The sequence below is a fragment of the Nothoprocta perdicaria genome, unplaced genomic scaffold (assembly GCF_003342845.1).
Source record: "Nothoprocta perdicaria isolate Ctin4 unplaced genomic scaffold, notPer1 scaffold_22, whole genome shotgun sequence".
NCBI lineage: Eukaryota > Metazoa > Chordata > Aves > Tinamiformes > Tinamidae > Nothoprocta > Nothoprocta perdicaria.
The window spans coordinates 5,373,229-5,393,462 of record NW_020455415.1 but is presented as its reverse complement, the minus strand read 5'-3'; the positions used below and the strand labels follow the sequence as shown (position 1 = coordinate 5,393,462).

General features: G+C 40.7%; 1 protein-coding gene across 1 annotated transcript; it reads right to left on the bottom strand.

Moving 5' to 3' along the window:
- Nucleotides 1–405: 405 nt before the first annotated feature.
- On the bottom strand, nucleotides 406–19,843 carry MTMR8 (myotubularin related protein 8). The gene is made up of 14 exons (XM_026038974.1): nucleotides 19,814–19,843; nucleotides 18,225–18,347; nucleotides 17,569–17,731; nucleotides 15,056–15,213; nucleotides 13,486–13,614; nucleotides 12,164–12,298; nucleotides 10,286–10,418; nucleotides 8,666–8,775; nucleotides 7,412–7,537; nucleotides 6,154–6,203; nucleotides 4,085–4,285; nucleotides 3,556–3,684; nucleotides 2,495–2,621; nucleotides 406–1,809 (listed from the first exon to the last, which is right to left on the bottom strand). The coding sequence occupies exons 1-14, from the start codon at nucleotides 19,835–19,837 to the stop codon at nucleotides 1,525–1,527; spliced, it is 1,893 nt and encodes a 630-aa protein (XP_025894759.1). The 5' UTR covers nucleotides 19,838–19,843; the 3' UTR covers nucleotides 406–1,524.
- Between the last annotated feature and the right edge of the window lie 391 nt (nucleotides 19,844–20,234).

Below are 20,234 nucleotides of genomic sequence, written 5' to 3'. Positions count from 1 at the left end.
AGGTTTGTTTCTTACTGCTGTCCCGGGCATAGAAGAAATTGCATGTTCCCTTGCATTGCTCCTTTTAATTGGGTCTTTTGATATGCTCAATAGAAGATATCTTCTCACCCAYGATGAACAAAAATAGTCATCCAGGTGTCACCTTGAACACAAACTRACCTGGCTGTTTTATATTAAGTAAGTATATAACAGTATTGTTTTACAATACTAAGCCTTTTAATCTCCAGCAGCATCACAGCCACTGAGGCGAGTCTAAGATGGAGCCAGATCCATAAGCTAAAAAGTCATTTTTTTTTTTCCMATAATAGGTCACACCCCACTTTACTTTTTGTCACCTGTTCCACAAAATCACAAAGTTTGCTGCCATAAGAAATCTTGCCCATTTCCACAACTCTTGAGAGTATGGACAAAATCTCTGTGGTTTTAACACCCAAGAAAACATTCACTGTTGCCACTCAAGATGTGATGTGAAGCAATCCTTCTAGCCTACATTTCAGAGGTCAATAACTTCACTCACAGTTATTGCCTCACTGATGGATTTGAGGAACCCACATTAATTCCAGCTTAGAAGAATAGCAACAACAAAAAAAAATATATCCTCTTGTTTCATTTAGCCAAGATCATAAAACAAGAGCAAAAAGAAAATCTATATAAATTCATATTAAGCCCTCCTATACTTGCTCATTTCTAATCCTCCTGTATGAGAAATAGATGTGCTATAGGCTGTCTTTGTGGCTTGCTGCACTCTCAAGATCAGTAAGTAAAGTCCATAAAAGCTCATTCTTTGAAAGCTCGTCTTAGAAAGAAGCTATTAAACTCAGGGGAGCGGCCTGGGGAAATTGGCAGCAGATATAAAACTCTGTTTAAAAATACTGACTAGAAAGAAGASCAAATACTACACAACACACTACCATAATAAAAATACTACACTGCATGGCTAGACATGGAGATGGTCTCAGGAAAAGGCACGGGGGAGGTTGTTTTTAACTGAGATGCATAGGAAAAAAACGAATCTGTTCTGCCACAAGGTGAGGGTTCATGCAGAAATTCATTCTCAGATTAAAAAAAGGACTTTTTATCGTTTCAAAACAAATTAAAATGGCATTTGCAACTTTCACCATTACTAAAAAGAAAGGGGTTGCAGTCTTCCTACTCAGCTTAGAAATACCATCAAACTCCTAACTCTCCATCCGTGTTGATTGGCCACGATGCCTTTTTTGCCTCAAACAGTCCTGGCAGACAGTTACAACCTTAAACACCACATTTGAGCTCTAAGGTGAGGTCTAGGCTCTAAGGCAAGCCCAGCCTTCTGGGCAGCTCTGTACTGCAACTCATCATTGCAACGGCAGTAATGCAAAACAAACCGAACGCAAAACGTGTTCTCCGAGGCGGGAGAACAGCCCCTGCCAACGTACTGACACTGAGCTGGAAATGTTCCGTGTGCGACACCCCTCGCTGGGGCACAGATCCCGTAGGCCTCACCACATGAGTGTATGAATCGTTCAACACAGTCCTCAGAGCTCATCAATGGTGCTCAGGCTTCCCATCCGTAGCTTCAGAGTCCAAAACACCAGCAGGGGCTTCTAGATCGTAGAGGTGCTGGTGCTTAGAGAGGTTCCCTTTGTTCTCTTGGTCCGTGTCTGACATAACGTCTCTATCCCCCTCTGCAGCACCGTTCGTCAGCACGGAAGGTGGGTCCCCATCATAATCCTGGGGAGTGTTGAGCATCGGTGTTTTTGAAGAAGCACTTCCCATTTTAGGTAAGGAACAGGCTTCGGGGAGTAAAGGGCCATCGAGGAAGGGAAGCTTCTACACAGAAAGACATTTAAAAATTAAGGAAAGCTGAAATTCCCAAATGTTAGAAAGGTGTAACAAACAACTGTTAGTTACAGCAACCTCCTTCAGCATTAATTGAGATGACAACGCAACATGTGCAGATCAATACACTCTGGGCAGATCGTATGAGCTCTGGGCAATCTGACTAGAATCAACTCCTGTAAAGTGCATTGCTGTTTACTTCGTTATTGTGGGTTGAAGGGGAGAAATTAGCTATTCTGATGCCATTAACATCTCTGGACTCCAGCACTGCAGTCCATAGTATTCAAAGTGCAAACTTGACCTGTGTTGCCCTAACAAAGCACTTGAGCTGGATCCAAGACAGCCAGCTTTGCAGGGCAGTTTGGTCTACATCAACCAGTTATATGTGGCCTTTATATGAAAGTCCAGTGAAGCAATTCCACTGTTTTAATACCTGGATCATCATCAATTTTTCAAGTGTCTTGTAAACGAAAAGAAAAATATGCGGGCTAGCCAAGAACAAAAATATTTTTGTATTTTCATTTTCTTTGCCCAGATCTGTGCAGCATATCGAAACAGCCGTTTATGACAAACCGTGGATATAGCACAATTAGCATCCTATTTTCTTGTTTTAACTCCAGTCATATTTGCCATAACTATTATATAATTTTGATTATTAACAGCATTCAGGACTCACATTTTCCAATTCAGATGCGTTGTCCTCTAGTTTTGTCTTCTGGCTCATGCAGTTTAGGAGATGATCCAACACGCACTGTTTTGGATGCATTCCTTTGTCAAAACGATTATACATCCCACACCAAAACCTCAAAAACAAGGTAAGAAGAGAAAATTGCAAGGCCATTTGTACACAGGTGGTCATAACAAACAGTAACTAGATATTGTCTAAGAAAAAGGATTTTCAACCAATTCAGATCGCAAACAGATTTAGAAAAAAAAAGACGCCACAGCTCTGTATAATAAAACTCAATCTGAAGAACCAATTTTCAGAAAGCTTCAAAGTAGTTCTGAGGATTTGAATGCTGTGCCCCTATGATCTGCATAGTCTGGAGAGAGGTATTAAAACAAAAGGAAGCTGCACTTTGCTCTATAGCAGACTCACTGGAGGCTTGGGCTGTTCACCTTCAAGTCTGGTTTGCACTGCCTTCCTCCTTTTATTAAAATACTTTGCCTTGCAGTAACCACATGCAGAGCTTACAAACACATTTCCATGGGCAGGGAACAGGAGCGAGTGAGAAGCACAAAGCAAAACCGGCCGCTCCAGCTGGAGCGCTATGGACAAAAAAAAATGCACAAATACACACGAAATCCCTTCTCCGTCCCCACTGCATAAGCCTGGGTGTGATCAGAGACTAAAATTCATTTATTAAATTTTTATAACATTTATTAGACACACTTATTAAATGGTAAAAAGGAGCCAGTACCTTCAAAAAACTGCTTATCTTCCTCTGCCTTTGTGAGAGCAAGAATTGTGGAGGGAGGAATCTGCTTAGATACAGTCCCTATTTTGCTCGTTTCCTCCCCCGCCCATGCTAAAAACTTAGTATAGGTTAAATTACAGTATTTGCACTTTGCAGCTACCTGTGCTCTACTCCTCTAGTTAATGTAGGAGGAAAGGAGGGAAAAGGTGAAGTGAGCTGCTCTAATAGGTTAGAAAAAAGCATCTCACTAAACCTGAGTTACCCCACTCCATTACAGTGAAAAAAGGTCCCTGTTCTTCCCTCCCTCTAAGTGACTTACTGGAAACTGAAAGGTAACGTGTTTGGTTGAAGGTCTTTATAAGCTGTAAATCCTCTGTACAAAGGATTTCTGAAGTCCTGCTTCTTCTGTAAGAGGAAAGGCCACAGAGAGTGGGTCTTCTCAAAGATTCTGTCAAGTACAAAGAAGATTCAATTACTAAAAATTAAAATCTCAGTAAGTCAGTTAATTCTATTCTGCGCAGAACTAGACTAAGGCAACTAAAAGTTATTTCCACACAMATTTAATTAATTTCATACACACAAAATATATTGGCAGGCAACATATGATCATTTAGAAAGGACAATATCTAGTTCAAGGGTGACGTGTGCAAGTTATTACAACAGACCAAATTAAAAGATCTGCCTTTGAGGGATATAGTTCATCTTTAAGTTTTTCACACTGCAGAATGTAGGCAGCTATCAACAGCATATTCCCCTTAGCCAGTCTACAGTTACATTAAAAACAGCCTTTTGTTTTTTGACATTTGAAGGGATTTCTAGACTGCTGGCTCYGTAAACTGCCAACTCACTTCAGATCTTCACGCTCCTTGTGACAGGTCCCAAGGAAGTTGCCAAACTGGCAGGAGTAGACATGGTCATGGATTTCAAGCAGGAAACGCTCGTTAAACTCAAACGCACACGGAAACTGCTGCATGAGCTGCCAGACACACTCAGTGAATTGAGTGAAGACAGGAGATATCTCTTTTGGGTCACCATCCAAATGGCCACACCTGGGGAGAAACAAACAAACCAAAGTTAAATCCTGCATCTCCTACAACAAAATTTCTCTAGCTGCTAAACAGCTTGGATGGTTTACTTCACTGCCAGCTTAAGAAATCACTCTGCAGAGCTACAGGGGTTAGGTGTTATTATGCCTCATATTTTGCATTGGAGGATTAATATAAACCCAAATTATCCACTTCTTTCATCAAAACAGAAGCTGAAGACTGGAGATGCCCTAGCARTGGGGGCAGAGATGCAAAAACAGCACCGTACACTGCAGCTTGCCCAGGGTCCACTCTGATCTTCATGGATGGTGATAACACTTCCTCATGTAGGCACAACCACAGTGAGCAGCGACAGCCAAAATAACCTCATCTTGCCCATGTGGTGCCAAGAACGAGATTCTGGCAACTGGGCATGGCTGAATGCAACTAGGCAAATGTAGGCAATCACAGGGGATGAAGGAGGAGCCCAAAATAACCAAAAGCAAAGAACTTTCCAGCTTTACATCTAGTTACAAAATGAATAATTCTGCTACAGGTATAGTGTTCTTTATAATCTACCAAGAAACAGAAAATAACTAGAATAACCTGGAAACCTGCAGAAGGGAGAGTGGGCTTTATGTAGTTTTGTAAAACATACTGCTCCAAATTTTTTTTAACTTGATTCCCCCAACTTAAGTGCAAAGATGAAGTAAGGCTCCTTGTTGCAGAGATCTAACTAATCAAATATCAACTCCTGGTCTGTCATTCCAGCTGCTCTATCTGAAGAAGCAGCATCAAGAAAGATTAATCTCCCCAAGCACTACAATGCACAGGCTGCAACTAGGAGAGCAATGATCTTCTCCAACCACTGGAACAAAAATTCATTTCTCAGACAGTGGTGAAATTGTCTCTATGGTACTTCTGGCACACCTTGCCAAGTTCTCCTGTTTGCGAGGATGCTTTGCAACACAAAGAATCCTTTAAAGTGGAAAATAGGTGAAGTTATTCCCTATTCTTAGAAAGGCAGTAAAAGCAAAAAAACACTTCCCACAAAAGCAAAAACAGTGACCACGCAACATTATTTGGTCTGCTAATGTTTACAGAGGAGTTTATCTTCAGACTACTTCTTCTAAAGCATAAGTGTAAGGTCACGCATACTGATCATTTTTCTTAAACACACTATAAGGAAATAGTTTTGTTTCATTAATAAAAAGAGGACTAAATTTCACAAAGAGTCAAGATTCTCAAGTTTTAATAAGCTCATATCACTGAACAGACTGGTCCACTCCCTCCTAGTACTGGYTTAGGCATGTTAATTTCTAGTTTCTATATGGTAATTAACTAAAACAAAAACACAACAAACCAAAATACTTCTGCCTGTCGAGGGCATAGTATTTTTAACTTGCCTAAAGAATGCAGGTCAAGTTGTTCTTCATATTAGACCAATCTGAACTTATATTCTGAACTTGGTTGAAAAATACCAACTGCAATTTTCTTCCAGAAAAAAAAAAAATCACTGTAGAAGTATTTACAAGTATTGCCAAAATATTAACACTACACATACAATATACATAAGATTTTACAGGTAAGAAAACAGATTTAAAATTAAAATAATCTGTTCAAGACAACAATACTGCAAAGCAATAATAAAAAGAACACCCTGAAAAAAAGCAACCTGGCAAACCAAGCCAGCAAATACTGCTTTATGTCAGCAACTCCTGCAGTTTCCAAATTAAAGTCCACAATATCTGAGAAATGATTTGCAGACCCATCTCCTCTTTRTTCTGTTGTCATTTAAATTATTAATGGGAGTGAATGAACCTGAAAGCACTACATTACCTTCACTGTCAAGCCTCCCCCAAGTCATTACACCCAAGATTAAATGCCCTTACCTGTGTGAGAACTTGTGACCCATGGCAATCCACTCCTTTTCTATTAAGACCTTCAGTTTCAAAACAGAGAGTGAAATAAAGTGATATTAATTTAATAAGCAAGAGTAAAACAAAGCTTTTATTGTTAAATACTAAATAGMGCTCACTACCAAGGCTGCCTGCTGTTAGGAACACATTCACAGAAGTCGATGAAAATATTAACGTAAATAACTAACCCATAAATTGCTATTAAAGATTAATCCCTGATATCATCATCTAGAGGCTTGAAGACCCAAAAGGACTTCAAGACCTTGAGAAAAAACACAATATATGTTTGATAATCRGGTCAGACTGCTTATTCAAATTTTCATATTCTTGGGGGTTCTTGTGGCATTCATCTAGGTGTAACCACAGCCACAGGATCTGTGCAGACCCACTATGTGMAAAGACAACAAGCACTTGTCTGTTCCAGTGTCTAAGTTACAGTTCCCGACCCTCACGAAAATCATGTTGCACAGCTCTCAAAATTGTTCCAAGGACTTCAGAAACCCAGGTTAATGTTTTATATTCTGGTATTATTTTAACTGTTAAAAGGCAGCAATATCCAGAAAAAAAAATAACAACAAAACCGAGCATGTAATGCAAGGTAACAGTTCCAGCAGTGTAAAACACATTCACATATCTGGGGAGGGAAACTCTGCATTATTCCCATCTCAATTTTTTTAAGGAACTTTGTTTAACACAATGAGATGAATGGTAACATTTCACTATATGAAGTGATGATTTCATATAAAAGAAGCCTGTATTAGAAGCAAACAGGCAAGCTCCTGTGCAAAGTATTTGAAACAGGTCTTCAGTGATACACACTTTGGGTGATACACAGGTTTTACATTTGCTCTGTGTACATGAATGAGTTCTCCCCCAATTTAAACCCTAGCTGTTACAAGACCATTTGCTTCTCTTAAGAGAAGAGCTTCTTTCCCCTCTTTTTTATGGGTTGCTGTCAGAGTAGTATCTTTTGTTCACTCGTGTCGTGCAGAAATGTCTTGGTTGTCTTTGGACATTAAAGAATATAAAGATCTGGGAATTGTAAATCCACCGCTGCCGTTTTGTGCTCATGCTGTTCAGAGCAATTAAAGCTTGTTCACGGAATCAAAGCTGTTTTTATATAGGTCACCTACTCTTTGTTCCAGGAAATGGCCTAAAACATGTAATTAGGGCTTGTTTACATTCCAAATGCAGAAAGCACTTTTTGATATTTTAACACTCATGTTCTTACCATAAAGCCTTTAAAAGTCCTATAGAACGGGTCTAAAAGGAGGCTGGCCAAGGAGCAGACCTGAGCTGTGCGATCCCACCCGTCGGAGCAGTGCACTAACACACTCGCCTTTTCATCTTTCACAGCCTGCAAAGGAGAGACCAGACAGAACAGATCAGCAGCTTGCAAGCTTGCTTACTGTAATTAAATGCTCTCCCCTCATCTGCATTTACCAGACTTCCCTAAAACCCAAGGGGAAAATTTRTCACTTCTCATGTGGACCATGGAAATGCCTCATTTCTGGGCATATAGCCATCAACCCATAGGAAACCCCAACTGGAATGAAGTGCTGTAGCACGCCTTGTCAGCACCATAGACCATCAAGAAACAAAGATCTTCTGATCTCAAACCACTCAGTCTTCTGAGATGCCAGGAATTCTCAGTCCTTTTTCTGAAGAAACATTTAGTGGATGAATAAAAAATAACAACTTGGTGCTCAGGGAGTGGAAACTTCCACGAAAATTTAGCAGAGCTCATCTCAACTTCCTCCCAAATTGATCACCTTCCTCCCTTTGTACTGGTGGAAGAGGAGAAACAAAAGAGCTTCTTGCTCACTACCTTGGAAGGTAGCAAGTGCCGTATCTTCGTACTTGTTGACTACATTCCCCTTACTGTTACTAAAAAACTGGGAAACTGGGAGCTCTATTGTGTTTTATCCTTTTGCCTGGCCAGTAGCAAAGTCCTACTCTTCCTAAAGCTGGAAAAAAAGAGGACTGCATTGAACAATCAAAGCTAGTGGTTCCTGGAAAAAAATAGTAATAAAAACACACTAAATAATCTGTTGCTTAAATCACAGCACTTCAGTAACTAACAAGAATATTGAGTATGCAAGTTTCTTGCATGACTAATTATGCTGCAGGGTACAAGGGCATCTACAAAGGTTACTTATTCACATTCTGTGATTTCACGCRTTTCAAATGAGTTCAAATCAAGGCCAGGTAACTGCTATAATACAGGGAGGGGGAAAATGTTTCAGCCCATCATGGTAATTCACTCGGTCCTTGGAAGCTGCTAGCAGAGCACCAGCCAGGAAAACCACTCAGGGTTCTCATGCTCACTGCAGGTCTGTTATTTCAGTGCTAAGGCCAAACTAAACAGCAAGTTTTTCCCACCTTCTCTCTGGAACTGACTTCACAGCCTTGGAGCAATCACTATCAGACAAGTACGTTTATTTTTCTTTCTTTAATTCACCTGCAGGTTGGGGTACAGTTTTACCTTGGCGAGAAAGACACCTGCATCCATCACAGCTTTAATGTGCCGTAACCAACCTGAGTTCTCCAGCCCAGTGAGGAAGTCGCTCATTGAGGGAGACTTTGCTTCACACACTGAGAACACAAACAAAAAAAAATTAGGCATGATTCCCTGGAAACATTTATTTCTTTTTCTCACCTTTCCATTATCTCTTCACAGCAATAAAACTTGATCGATCCTAAATGCTACTATTATCAGACTCCTTAAATATCAGCAGCAATATCCCATCCAAAGGGCAAACTACTGTTTGTGCATCTACACACACAATCCAGATCTCCTTAAATGCAAGAGGATTTGAGGATCTGACAAGAGATATTTCTCATCTAAGAAGCATAACTCATACATTATTATCATATCAAGTGATGTTTTCCCAACAAAACCACAGCTGATGAGTGTTTCTATTTGTTACTTCACTATAAAAAAAATCACCATCAGACATATATTTAACATTCACTAACAYGCAATCACTATTAAAAAGATCTGAAGCAAGGGGAGTTCTAAATTACAGATAACAGCACCTGAATAGCYCTCAACATTGGATACGTTATATTGAAAATCACCATAAGAAATACTTATAGTAACATAGTTCAGTAGTTCCTGCTAAAGAGAGGGATTTTTCACTGTCAAGACCTAGTAGCCAAGATGACAAATATGGCAATATTTATTCTGCCTCTTCCTCCTCCACAAAATAAATCAGCCAGCAACAAGCAATTAAGGACTTGCACTTGTGCTCACACCAATCTCACATTCCTACAAACAATCTCATTTTTCTCCCAGGTCACTGCAGGTCCAACAGTGCTACTGGCCCAGCCAGTCTCTAGCACCATCACTGAAGCAGGATGCCCATCACGGTGGTTAGCAAGATGTTAAACCCTCATTCTGAATGACTGCACTTGCATTACTTCCCAAAAAAACAAGCACAGGGTCCAAAGAGAAAGATTTACAGCTTTCATCCTGCCTTGATCCCCAGGTTTTGTCACCACAAAGACATTAATAACTCATGCAAGATGCTAGCAGAGTGTCCTGGTTTGACCCAAGTCACTCAATCACCTTTAGTGGAATTTCTCCAAAGTGACCTCAGTGTCAATATGCACCTGATTCATCTCTCAGTCTCCACTGGCTCAGAAAAACAATCCTGCTGATCTTCTCCCCACCTTTCCCTAAAATCAGCATCTCACAGATTAAGCTAAAGAGTTGACCACTCACATATTAAAAAAATAAAAGAAGTTCAGCTAAGCAGATTGGAAATAAATGAAACACAGCCCACACCAACAGGGATATGTTATGATAAAACACACTTTCTCTACCTTTTGGTTTTAATTTCACACACAAGAATTTCACATTTTATGTATCCAAAACAAGTAACGAATGTAGTAATTGTTTATTATTTTTGAGCTATAATACTGAGAACAGTAATAGACACAATCTCTAGCAGAGAAACAAACATTAATAATTTCAACCACTTCAATAACACATTGATTTTGCTAACAAGTTGCCATCGCTACCAAGCTGTGCACAGAGGACTTCTATATTCAGCAGAGCATGGTCAGGTACCAAAGAAGCACAAGGAGGCCCCAAACCCACCTTCCAGGAGCTTCTGCAAGCTGTTTCTCATCACATGGATGTTTTCTATGCCGATAAATTTAAAGCGAATGTTCTCATAGTTATCTTCGTTCTCATAGCCCTTCCCAGCAGCTCGGTTGGCCATGGCATTTAGCTAGCAAATGCAAGGGAAGAAGAGTAGGATAAAATAGAAAGAAAGAAACAAAACAAAAAAAAGGGACAGAAATAAGCAAATTCACTTTTCAAATACTTAAAAAAAAATCTCCCAGATCATATATTGAATAAAGCTGTTCCTCAGATGTTTTTTTCCTCCCTCTCCCCCATTATATCAGCAGTTTTATTAAAATCATGGCCCCCACAGAATTAGCCACACGCAGTAAGCCATTAGGAGCTTAGAGAGCACTTCTTAGTGCTCTAAACCTTGTCCCACTGCACAAAACTGCTGTCAGATAAGTCTGTCCCAACTGTGAAGCTGTACAGAAAGATTCGGGTAAAAACACATGAAGGTTAAGCTAGGAAGTGCTTAAGTAACATACRGACATGGTGGCACAAAAATAACAAGAGAATTCCAAAGCTTTTCACAGACATACATGCACAGAGGCAATAAAGTCACCTGAGGGAACTCAGAAACATTGAACAGAAAGCACACAGCATGCAACTGGAATGGCAGAAAAGGCTGAAGGGAAGCCAGTTGTTCTGCAGAATTATGCAAAACAGCTCAAGTATTACCAGGAAATCTTTCATGTCTGCAAAGAAAGAGTCCCTCAACCTCTAAATAGATAGATTTAGGAGGATAAATTATTTGCCTCTATAGAAAGAAGGAAGAAGATACAGACACAAGATGTACATCTTCCCAAAGAAACAGGCAGTGACTTCTACAAACACACATTTTATCACAGAATGCACCAAGAACAAACTTCTTTAAGAGAATGTCTTATTGTAAAATAAACAAACAAGAGATATTTCCTAAGTTGTCCTCTCCTCCTCCCTCCCTCCTCAAACTTTTTCCTTTCTTGCCCCCATTAAAATTTAACTAAGTCTGGAGTATGCATAAAATATTTCCAAAAACTGAACAGGGAAGCCAGTTTTTAGTAAGCACATTTATAAAATGATCCTAGCATTTTTAAATCTCTGTACTTAAATGATTGCGGACTCCGCAAATCTCCATGTTCCCATTTGCTTACACCTGTGCTCTCAATCAATAAGCTTGCAAGGTAATTGCTTGAAGTCCTTTCAAAATTGTCCRTCCCTCAAAAGGACGATCATTAAAGATTTCATTTAGCAAACTGCTTCACTAACCTATTGCATTAACATCTCAGCAACAACATTTAGCTGCAAATAGTGACTATTGACCACACAGGAAGAGCTGACACATATTAATTTCCAAGCTGCACATTCTAAAAACATTAATGCTATTTTTATATTAAAAAAAAAAAAAAAAAAAAAAGGAACTGCCTCTCCTACTTATCCCTTCCACTCGGAACAGCATTTCAGTCTCGTGCACCTGGTTCCTAGGACTTCTCCCCCATTTAACGTATGAGGAATCCAGCTCTCTCCTGGAATGTGGTTCACTGCCTCAACCAGCCTCAAGTCATTTTAGATCATTCTTGGATCAATGCCAGTCATTTTAGGCCATTCCTAGCCCCAATCTCATCCTTGAATACTCCAGGAGCCCAAGCATTCTTAACACCATTTAACATTACAGTTCAGTACACACAAGCATTAGTCACGTTAAGACACAGAACCTGGGGCTTGCCTCTGAACTCATGCTCAAGGAGTGACACACACCAACCTAACACAACACAAAACAGCAGAGAATTATGACAGCATCCCTGGAAAGAACATTGCCACTTCAGAGGTGAGCTTTAAAAGTAGCCACGAACCCCATGAAAAAGATACCTTTGGTCTTGTGTCTACCACATACATGAAGGGACTCCCTGGGTTGGCTTCTCTGATGGCTTGTAGCATCTGCTCGTCCTCCAGGCAGCGCGCGCTGAAGCCGGACAGGGGCTGGCTACAGCGGCAGATGGCAGCCTGCAACACACAACCACCAACTCTGCTCTCACATCGTCTCAGCGCTGGCACTGGATGTTTTTTCCAYGTCCTATCCTCTCTCTCACTTAAAATCTGCCACCTAGATCAGTAGAAATACCGCTGTTTCTCAAAGCTAGAATTTGGGAATTTTTAAGAAATTACTGAGGCTATGGGACGCTGTTCCCAACTTTGTCCCTGTGTTCCCCAACCCACTACACTCTGCTGGATGAGCGCTACCCCAGACATTGGCAGCTCTTACTTTATCTGCTTTGTTTCTGTTGCCCTGACCATCCCTTTGTGTTACTTTGCTTATCATTTGTTATTGTTCCACACTCAGAGCAGCGCTGAGAGCGTTTTTAGGAAAATTCTGACAGTTTCCAGCACATGCCCTACAGTTGCCCAGGTCAAGGCCCGCTTCCTGTGGTAATAACAGTTTGTCTGTGGCAGCATTTTGCTAACATCTGCATCTAAAACACTGCTGAGACAGCAAAGTTACAAATCTGTGCTCTGGTCTGCAGTGAAAAAAGAAATAAAACCAAAACTTTTACTTATTTTGAGTTCATGGGGATTTGTTTCACCGTCATTCCTCCTCTCCTTAAAAATGTTTAGCCAAGTTAACATGCATCTTGTTAAAAATTCAGTACAGCCAATCAGTAAATTTAAAAAAAAAAAAGTCAACATCAAGGCATTTCTGAAAGCTGATCAAAAAAACCTCAAGCAGGAAGTTTAGAAAGCCTGTGCTTTTTTACACAGYGTTAAAAGACTGTTTTGAGGGAGGGCAGGGAAGCGCAGCAAGAGACATGTTGTGTCCAATAACTAAAACTGTGTCTGCTCAAACATCTTTCAACATACAATCTGTTCACATAAGGGCTTAGAAAAAAAGTAAATCCAAATCCCCATCAACTGACATAGTACTAAAATCTCAGAAAAGAAACTTTGCAGCAGGCCAGCCCTGGCTGTTACAGTATTTAGCTCTAACAGGCTTATTCTGCCACCTGGAACAACCCAGTAAAAGCCAATTATTACTAGGTTAAATTAATTAAAAATTAATCTAAAAAAGTACAGTTCTTAAACATGTAGCCAACATGCTCCAAGCTTTATCACATTCTTTCCCTTCACTTAAATGGGACTGGACAAGAAGGGGAACCCTTACCCCCCACAAAGACAGCAGACTATGAACAACTAACATTGTTTTCTCCATATAAGTAGGAAAGCACTGGAATCCGCCCTCTGCTTCTGAATCTTGAGCTTCCAATCACTGTTGCTTTACTAGCAGCTTTAGGCACCACTATTTCGGGAGGGTACGTGTTGCAAACCTAAGTGGGAAGAAAGAAGAAAGCCAAGTATGACAACTTCGCAACTGCACAGTCATGTAAAATTAAATTTTTGTTATCATCCAGTATTTTAGCAATAAATGGTTTGTCAGAGGATGTCAAAAATAGTCTGTAATTGTTAAAGGTTTTGTGCAATTAATAGGTATTTAGAAAAAAGCACAGGAATGGGGATTTGATTTTGCAATTGGACCTGAAAAGATAGACAGGATAGAACACAATACATTTTAAAAGGATGTTCTTGAAATCCAATTAATTTGTATGAGTTTGATTTGTCACAAAAAAAAGAAATTAAGAACAAATATATTAAAAAGGGTTCCAACTAAATCTTATTCAACTTCCACCAGTCGGGCAACATTCTCAGAATTGTCCCTGTTTCTCAGACAAGTATGGTCTTTTTGGCACATATTACACAGAAAAAAAGCTATTTTTGAGTCTGGCTTTACTTCAGGCTTAACAATTTCAAAAGCAGGCTAGAAACCCTGAGGAAATTACAAAGCAATTGAGAGTTACATACTGTACTAGCAAGTAAAGCTTCAAAGTGATTAATGATCCTGGATGCCCACATTCAGATGCTCAAATCAGCTAAAGTACCTCTCATGTTAACTCAATTCAGGCATCCAAAGATACAGTCACTTAAAATTACCAGTCAGTTCTGACCGCACATGTTTCTTCAACTCAGTGCATAARATAGAGAATACTGGGGGAAAGGGGAGGGGGTTCCAGTCTTAACAAGCTGACACTTTTTGCAGAGTTGTCAACTTCGTCTTTTATACAAAAACACCTGTTTGTGCACAGAAGGGGAAATAACATAAAGCAGGAGTCTGAACAAACTTGCTGAAAAGTGTTCTTATTTTAACCCACATATCTGGCCTGTCTTAAAGTGGAGAGAAAAGGAAATAAGAGCAAAAGGTACCTATGACTAAATGTCTGGGAGCCCTTATTTGGCATAAGATCTAACTAAGCCAAAAAAAAAAAAAAATAGGTCAGGCATTTCTGGTTCTTGGGCTCTTCCCCCACCTTGCTCTGTCCCTTTTCATCTGCTTTTGTTCTCCATCAAGCAAAATTTCTGTCCTTTATTTCTTTCCTTCACGTGTCACCATCTTGATGGGACAGGGCTTAGAACACCTAAAGAAGMGAAAGGTACTTCTGTTTCTTATAAATGATAGCTTGGCGTTTCTCTAGATAAATTAAGTATCTGGTTCTTTGCCAGAGGGATCAAGCAAATCAAGGTGACTCTGCAGCCCTGTTCTTTCAGAGCATCATTATCTGCAACTTCACAGAAGGACGATGCTACCTCGATTAAAACCAGCTGAGCTCTTTCCTCCCTGGAGGCATCACTTATGCAGCAGAAGGAGGATTTCTGTATGTCGTTAATGTTGAAGAAGAGATGCTSCACCAAATGGCTACTCTGGGCAGGAATTACCTCATAGTCTTTATTCACATCCGTTATTTCCCAGTAGTCATTTGGAATTCCCATACGCTGGTAATCTACTTTTAAATCAATCAGTTTCCATCCAATCTCCCTGTTATCTTTAGACATCTTAGGATTATAAGAGAAGGCATAAAGATCTTCAGCTTTCACTGGGAAAAAAAGACAAGAAAAAAAAGATGAGTGAGAGATAAATACAATAAAATATGAGAAGTCAGCACTTCTTCCAAAAGGCTATTTCTTTGGGTATACACCCTATGCAAGCCAGTGTACTACAGATATATCACAACTGATACAAGTAGTGGGGAAAAAAAAAAAAAATCAAAAATGAACAGATTTGTAAACTTTTTAYTATAAAAGTGCTATGCCCCCCTAGTGCATATTTGGCTATATTTTAACAGTAGCTATTTGACTTAAGCTCCTGCCTTCGAGATCAGAGGCCTGAAGTTTAAGTCTTCTTTTATCACCTTTGGTACTTTACTAACCTCCACAAACTATGTAGGGACTGAGTCTCTGTCCTTCAATAATATAGGGAAGAGCATGAAACAGGTTGCTTTTCCCAAGGATTACTCAAAAACATTCCTATTCATCCTTAGCTTAGTAAAGCACTTATAAATGAAATGAATTTACATAAAGCTTCTCAATTTGGGCCTTAATTCAGTGTTCCTCATATTTGCAGACTTTCATTCTGGGTCATACCAAATGCCAAGAACTCATTTAAGTCCTCAGGAACTTCCAGTGCCCAGCTCACACAGATGAGAAGAGACACTAAAGCATTTCATTAGAATTAAAACTTTAAAATAGTATTTTTTCGGAACAAAATTAATTCCTACTGAATTCTTCACAACATACATACTGGACAAGTCCAATATCTTAAGAATTAATCCACAAAGGTGAACATGTATTAAAAGACTTTTTCTATGAAGCATTCATAAACCAGCCCTTGCACACCTGTTAAGTCCAGCTTTCAATAGCGTGCTCTGAGCCATCTGAAGAGCTTGATAGATGTCCTGAATATTACTGTCAGCCCAACAAAAGCTTCAGGCTGTGTCTGACAAATGATTATTTCCTCCTCTCTCCATCTCTACCTCCCCAATTTCCTTCCCTCTCTTCATAAAAGAGAAATCCAAACAATAAGTCATTCAGCACATTCCCGAGGCAGCCAGGTCTCCAGAGAGAGACTGGGACCTGCCAGAGTCTGATAAAGTAGCCAGGTTACCAGGCAGGTAACCCATAGCTGKCAATCATACGTGTCCAAATCGTAAAATAATTATGTGCTCTGCCAAAAACCACAGAGAAAGCAGACATGCAGAAGTTTCAAACCAATAAAACCAAACGTTTAAAACCCACAAACAGAACAAAATAAGGATTTACAGCCTGTTACATAAGTAACAGGCTGTAAAAGAAACTGTAAAAGAAACTGGCTAACGTAGCCTCTTGCAGTGGCAGCTCCTCTGCTTTTTAAGTCTTTAGTTTTCAAAATGGAAGAAACAGTGACAGCTTTTAAACATGACATCAGAAACCTGCCAGGTTCAGTATTAGAATCGGAACCTCAGAACATGGAAAACTTGGCAGCTCAGAACATAAGGGAAACACAGGGACAATTCCCAAATTCAAGCTGTTTGAAGACACTTGCTGAAAATGCTTCTAAGGAAAAACTCTGATTCAGATCCTACAATGGCCAACGTTAAACAGCCTGGTGCTATCAATCCCCCTCCTACTAGACTATTGACTAATTAAAATTACAAAAAGCAGTCACAAACAGCATCCTTAAAATAACACAGGATCCCAAACAGGTTCACTCAAGGAACATCCCAGGAAACAGAAGCAGTCACAAAACATAAGAAATGAAGTGGAACTTTGCTCTGAAGGAAGCACAAAGAGCCTGAAGAATCATCCACAAGAGGCAAAAAACTGAGGCCAGGAAAGACCAAGGACCATTGAGAAAACTTGCACACTCTTTAAGATTGATTCCAAGTCAGGGCAGCCAGGCTGAAGCAGAGAGTTTCAGAATTGAAAGAGGACAGACACCAAACAAGAATTACCAAGGAAAAACAAAACATGGCCATGTCTACAGCTCTATTTATGGGATTCCACAATTTTATGAAYACCTGGCTCAACTGGAAAGGCCAGAACTTCACACGGCCAGCAGCTAAGCACAGAGGTGGCCAAAACCAGCCAGGTACAGAATCACATTCAGCACAGCCATGACCAGACAAGGCATCTTTGCACAGGTCTGCTGCGGTTCCCTAGGGCAGATGACCTCACTTCCACTGCCAGGAAGCATCTGTGGTTTTTTTGGAAGCAGGTTGCCTGGTTCCGCAGGGCAGCACTGCATTTACTGTGCTGAGCCACACAAACCGGCCGCAGTGGTGGAAATAGATGAAGATTTGTTGCTGCAGCAAAGTCAATACCTGACGAGCAAAGCTCTCTCTGCTGCTCGTAAGAGCCGCCCTGTTTACTGCCATTTAAAATAAAATCTGCCAAATGGACTCCCTCCCAAATACCTGGTTGGGAAAGCTTAAGCAGTGAGGTATACACTTCGTGACAGTCCCGTTCATGCCCGATAACGAAGTGTGCCACGTGGAAGTTCTTGCAGTGAATAAGCAGAGGGCATCCTGCTGTGGTCAGAGGCAATTTTTCTACACTTGCAATATGGTGATGCAGGATCTGAAAAACAGGAAGTCAACTAAATCTTTCAGAAGCCGCTGATAAGGCCACAAGCATTATGAGCAGATAGGAAGAGTGTGCAGTACTATCAGCGGTTTATGCCTACTGCATCTAATTCAATACTAGCAGCAGAAAATAAGTTTGTGACATTTATCAAGTAAACATAATAAACATCCAGCCTGTGCACCCATAGGCTAGATAACTACGAGAAAGACCATTAAAAAAACACAGACTTATATAAATTACTTTTAGAGGYCATGCAACTGGGTATTACAGGTTATAAAAGGAGTTGAACTCTTATCACTTCACCACTCCTTCACCCCCAAGGAAATACTCTGTCATTCTCGTTTTATTTTGCAATTAAAACCAAGTGCTAATTTCAGGTTTTTACATTTTTAAAACTATAAAGCCAGGAACGGCAGCTTAGCATGTTGAGTTTGGGAGGAAACGCAGACAAATTCCCCATTTTGTTTGTCCTCCCCAGACAACATACCCATGTTTCTTTTCTGACTTCGGCAGAAGCATCAACATAGATGAGATGAGTAGCTGTCAGGTATAATGTCCCGTTTGCTGCCTTCCTATTTGTATAGCGATCTAGTAATTTYACATTTTCAACCTGCAATATAAGATAAGGGTGAAAATTAAATATAACTTTGATCAAAAAACACTCTAAGACCAGCAGAACCACAGACATGGTAGGGGAAGAAAGTGAGAAAATAAGAACTATAATTGCCCCTGCAATCCTGAGTCAGCCTTGCATTATATATTCATATTACTTCTCCAGCTATTAAGACTGAAAAGGTTAAACAAAGAGCCAAAGTTTAACACTGGAACGCACAACAAGTACTAAATTTATAGTCAAGGGGATCAAAGCTTAGTATTTGGCAAGATGGCAGAAATAAATAATAAAGCAAAAAAGAGGAAAGAAAAGACGGCACCATTTAATGTAATCAAAGCAATGCTGCAAAGAAACAACTTTGTAGTCCAATTTYCAAACTGTCCAGTTTTCAGTGATGGAACCTTTTGCAGGTTATTTCTGTAAAACTCCCATAGAAACTTATTGGTAGCTACCTGTTACAACACAATTCTTAAACACATTTCATAAACTGCAAATAGGTTAATTAACAAAGACAAGTTTTAAGAAATATCAGTACAGACATGAAAATACTCATTTCCAGGTATTTAAAATTGATTGTTTTTGTCTGGCCTATTTGCTTCTTAAGGAGCACGGTGTGAATTTCTCTTTCATTATTAATAAAATTCAAAAAACCACTCAGCTCAGAAACTTGAAGAGTTTGGATCGTGGCCCACATGTTTTTCTGGTTACTCATGTTTTTCGACACGACAGCTATATCCAACATTGCCCTTGGGCAGGGCAGTAAGAACTAGCAGGTAAAGGCAACTTCAGTCACACTTGGGGGATCATAAAGGCACATCCCCAAATCCAACCGCTCGGGAATAAAACCGGAGCCAAGCAGCCGACAATCCCGGTGGCACTGTAGTGTCCAGGATAAGTGGCTGGACGGAGAGCGGCTCAAAGGAAACTAAGTTTTCCTGCAGTATTTCTGGCTGCACCCAGAGGCAGAAAGAAGCCTTGGAACTCCCCACTGAGACATTTTAACCTCTCCAAAAATCACAAGCGATGCTCAGGAATACCTCCTCCTTGGAGGATAGCTTATTTACTGAAACTAAACAAGCCTTAAAAACAATAGTAACAATGAAGAAGTCACATTTGCAACGCGATTTAAAGGGAAATAAGGGAAATAAAACATATTCATTATCTACTTGACACCATGCAGGTGTGCCCAGAGTAATGAGCTAGTAAAGCAGCACCCTGGACATTTGCTCACTCTCCCAGCAGCGCAAAACGTGCAACCTGCGGTATATACATCACAGCACTTGCAACATATATCGTGTGCATTCTGTTTTATTATTTAGTTCGCTACCGGGCGGCGCTGAGGCCCGGGGGAAGCAGCCACGGCGCTGAAGAGGCCGCGGAGCCCCTGTCAGGGACCCCGGCACGGAGGGACGGAGAAGGGGGGAGCCCAAACCCCAGGGCGCGGATCCTCCCGAGGCTCCTACCTTCGGCGTGGTGATGTGCTCCATGGCGGCCGCCTCCGCGCCCGCTGCCGCGCCCGCCTCCCCCGCGCCCCTAGGGCCCACGGCCCGGCCCCCGCGCCGCCATTTGCGCGGGCAGCGCCCGCCCCGCCGCAAGCGTCGCGAGAGCCGCGCGCGGCGCCGCCATCTTGGGGGCGCGCCAGGGCGCGTTTCAGTGTGCGTATATACACACACACACACATATAGTATGTACACATATATATGTATTCATATTCCACTCCCGCCATTTAAAGCGTAGTGYTGCCTTGATGCCTCAGCTTCATCCCGAAGAACCCTTGTAACTGCCATTTTCTCTGCTCATGAAGCAAGCTCATCCAGACATGACGCTAAAATATAGTGTTGCTTTTCTAACCATTGCAGTTAAACTCCTGGGATTACTAATGAA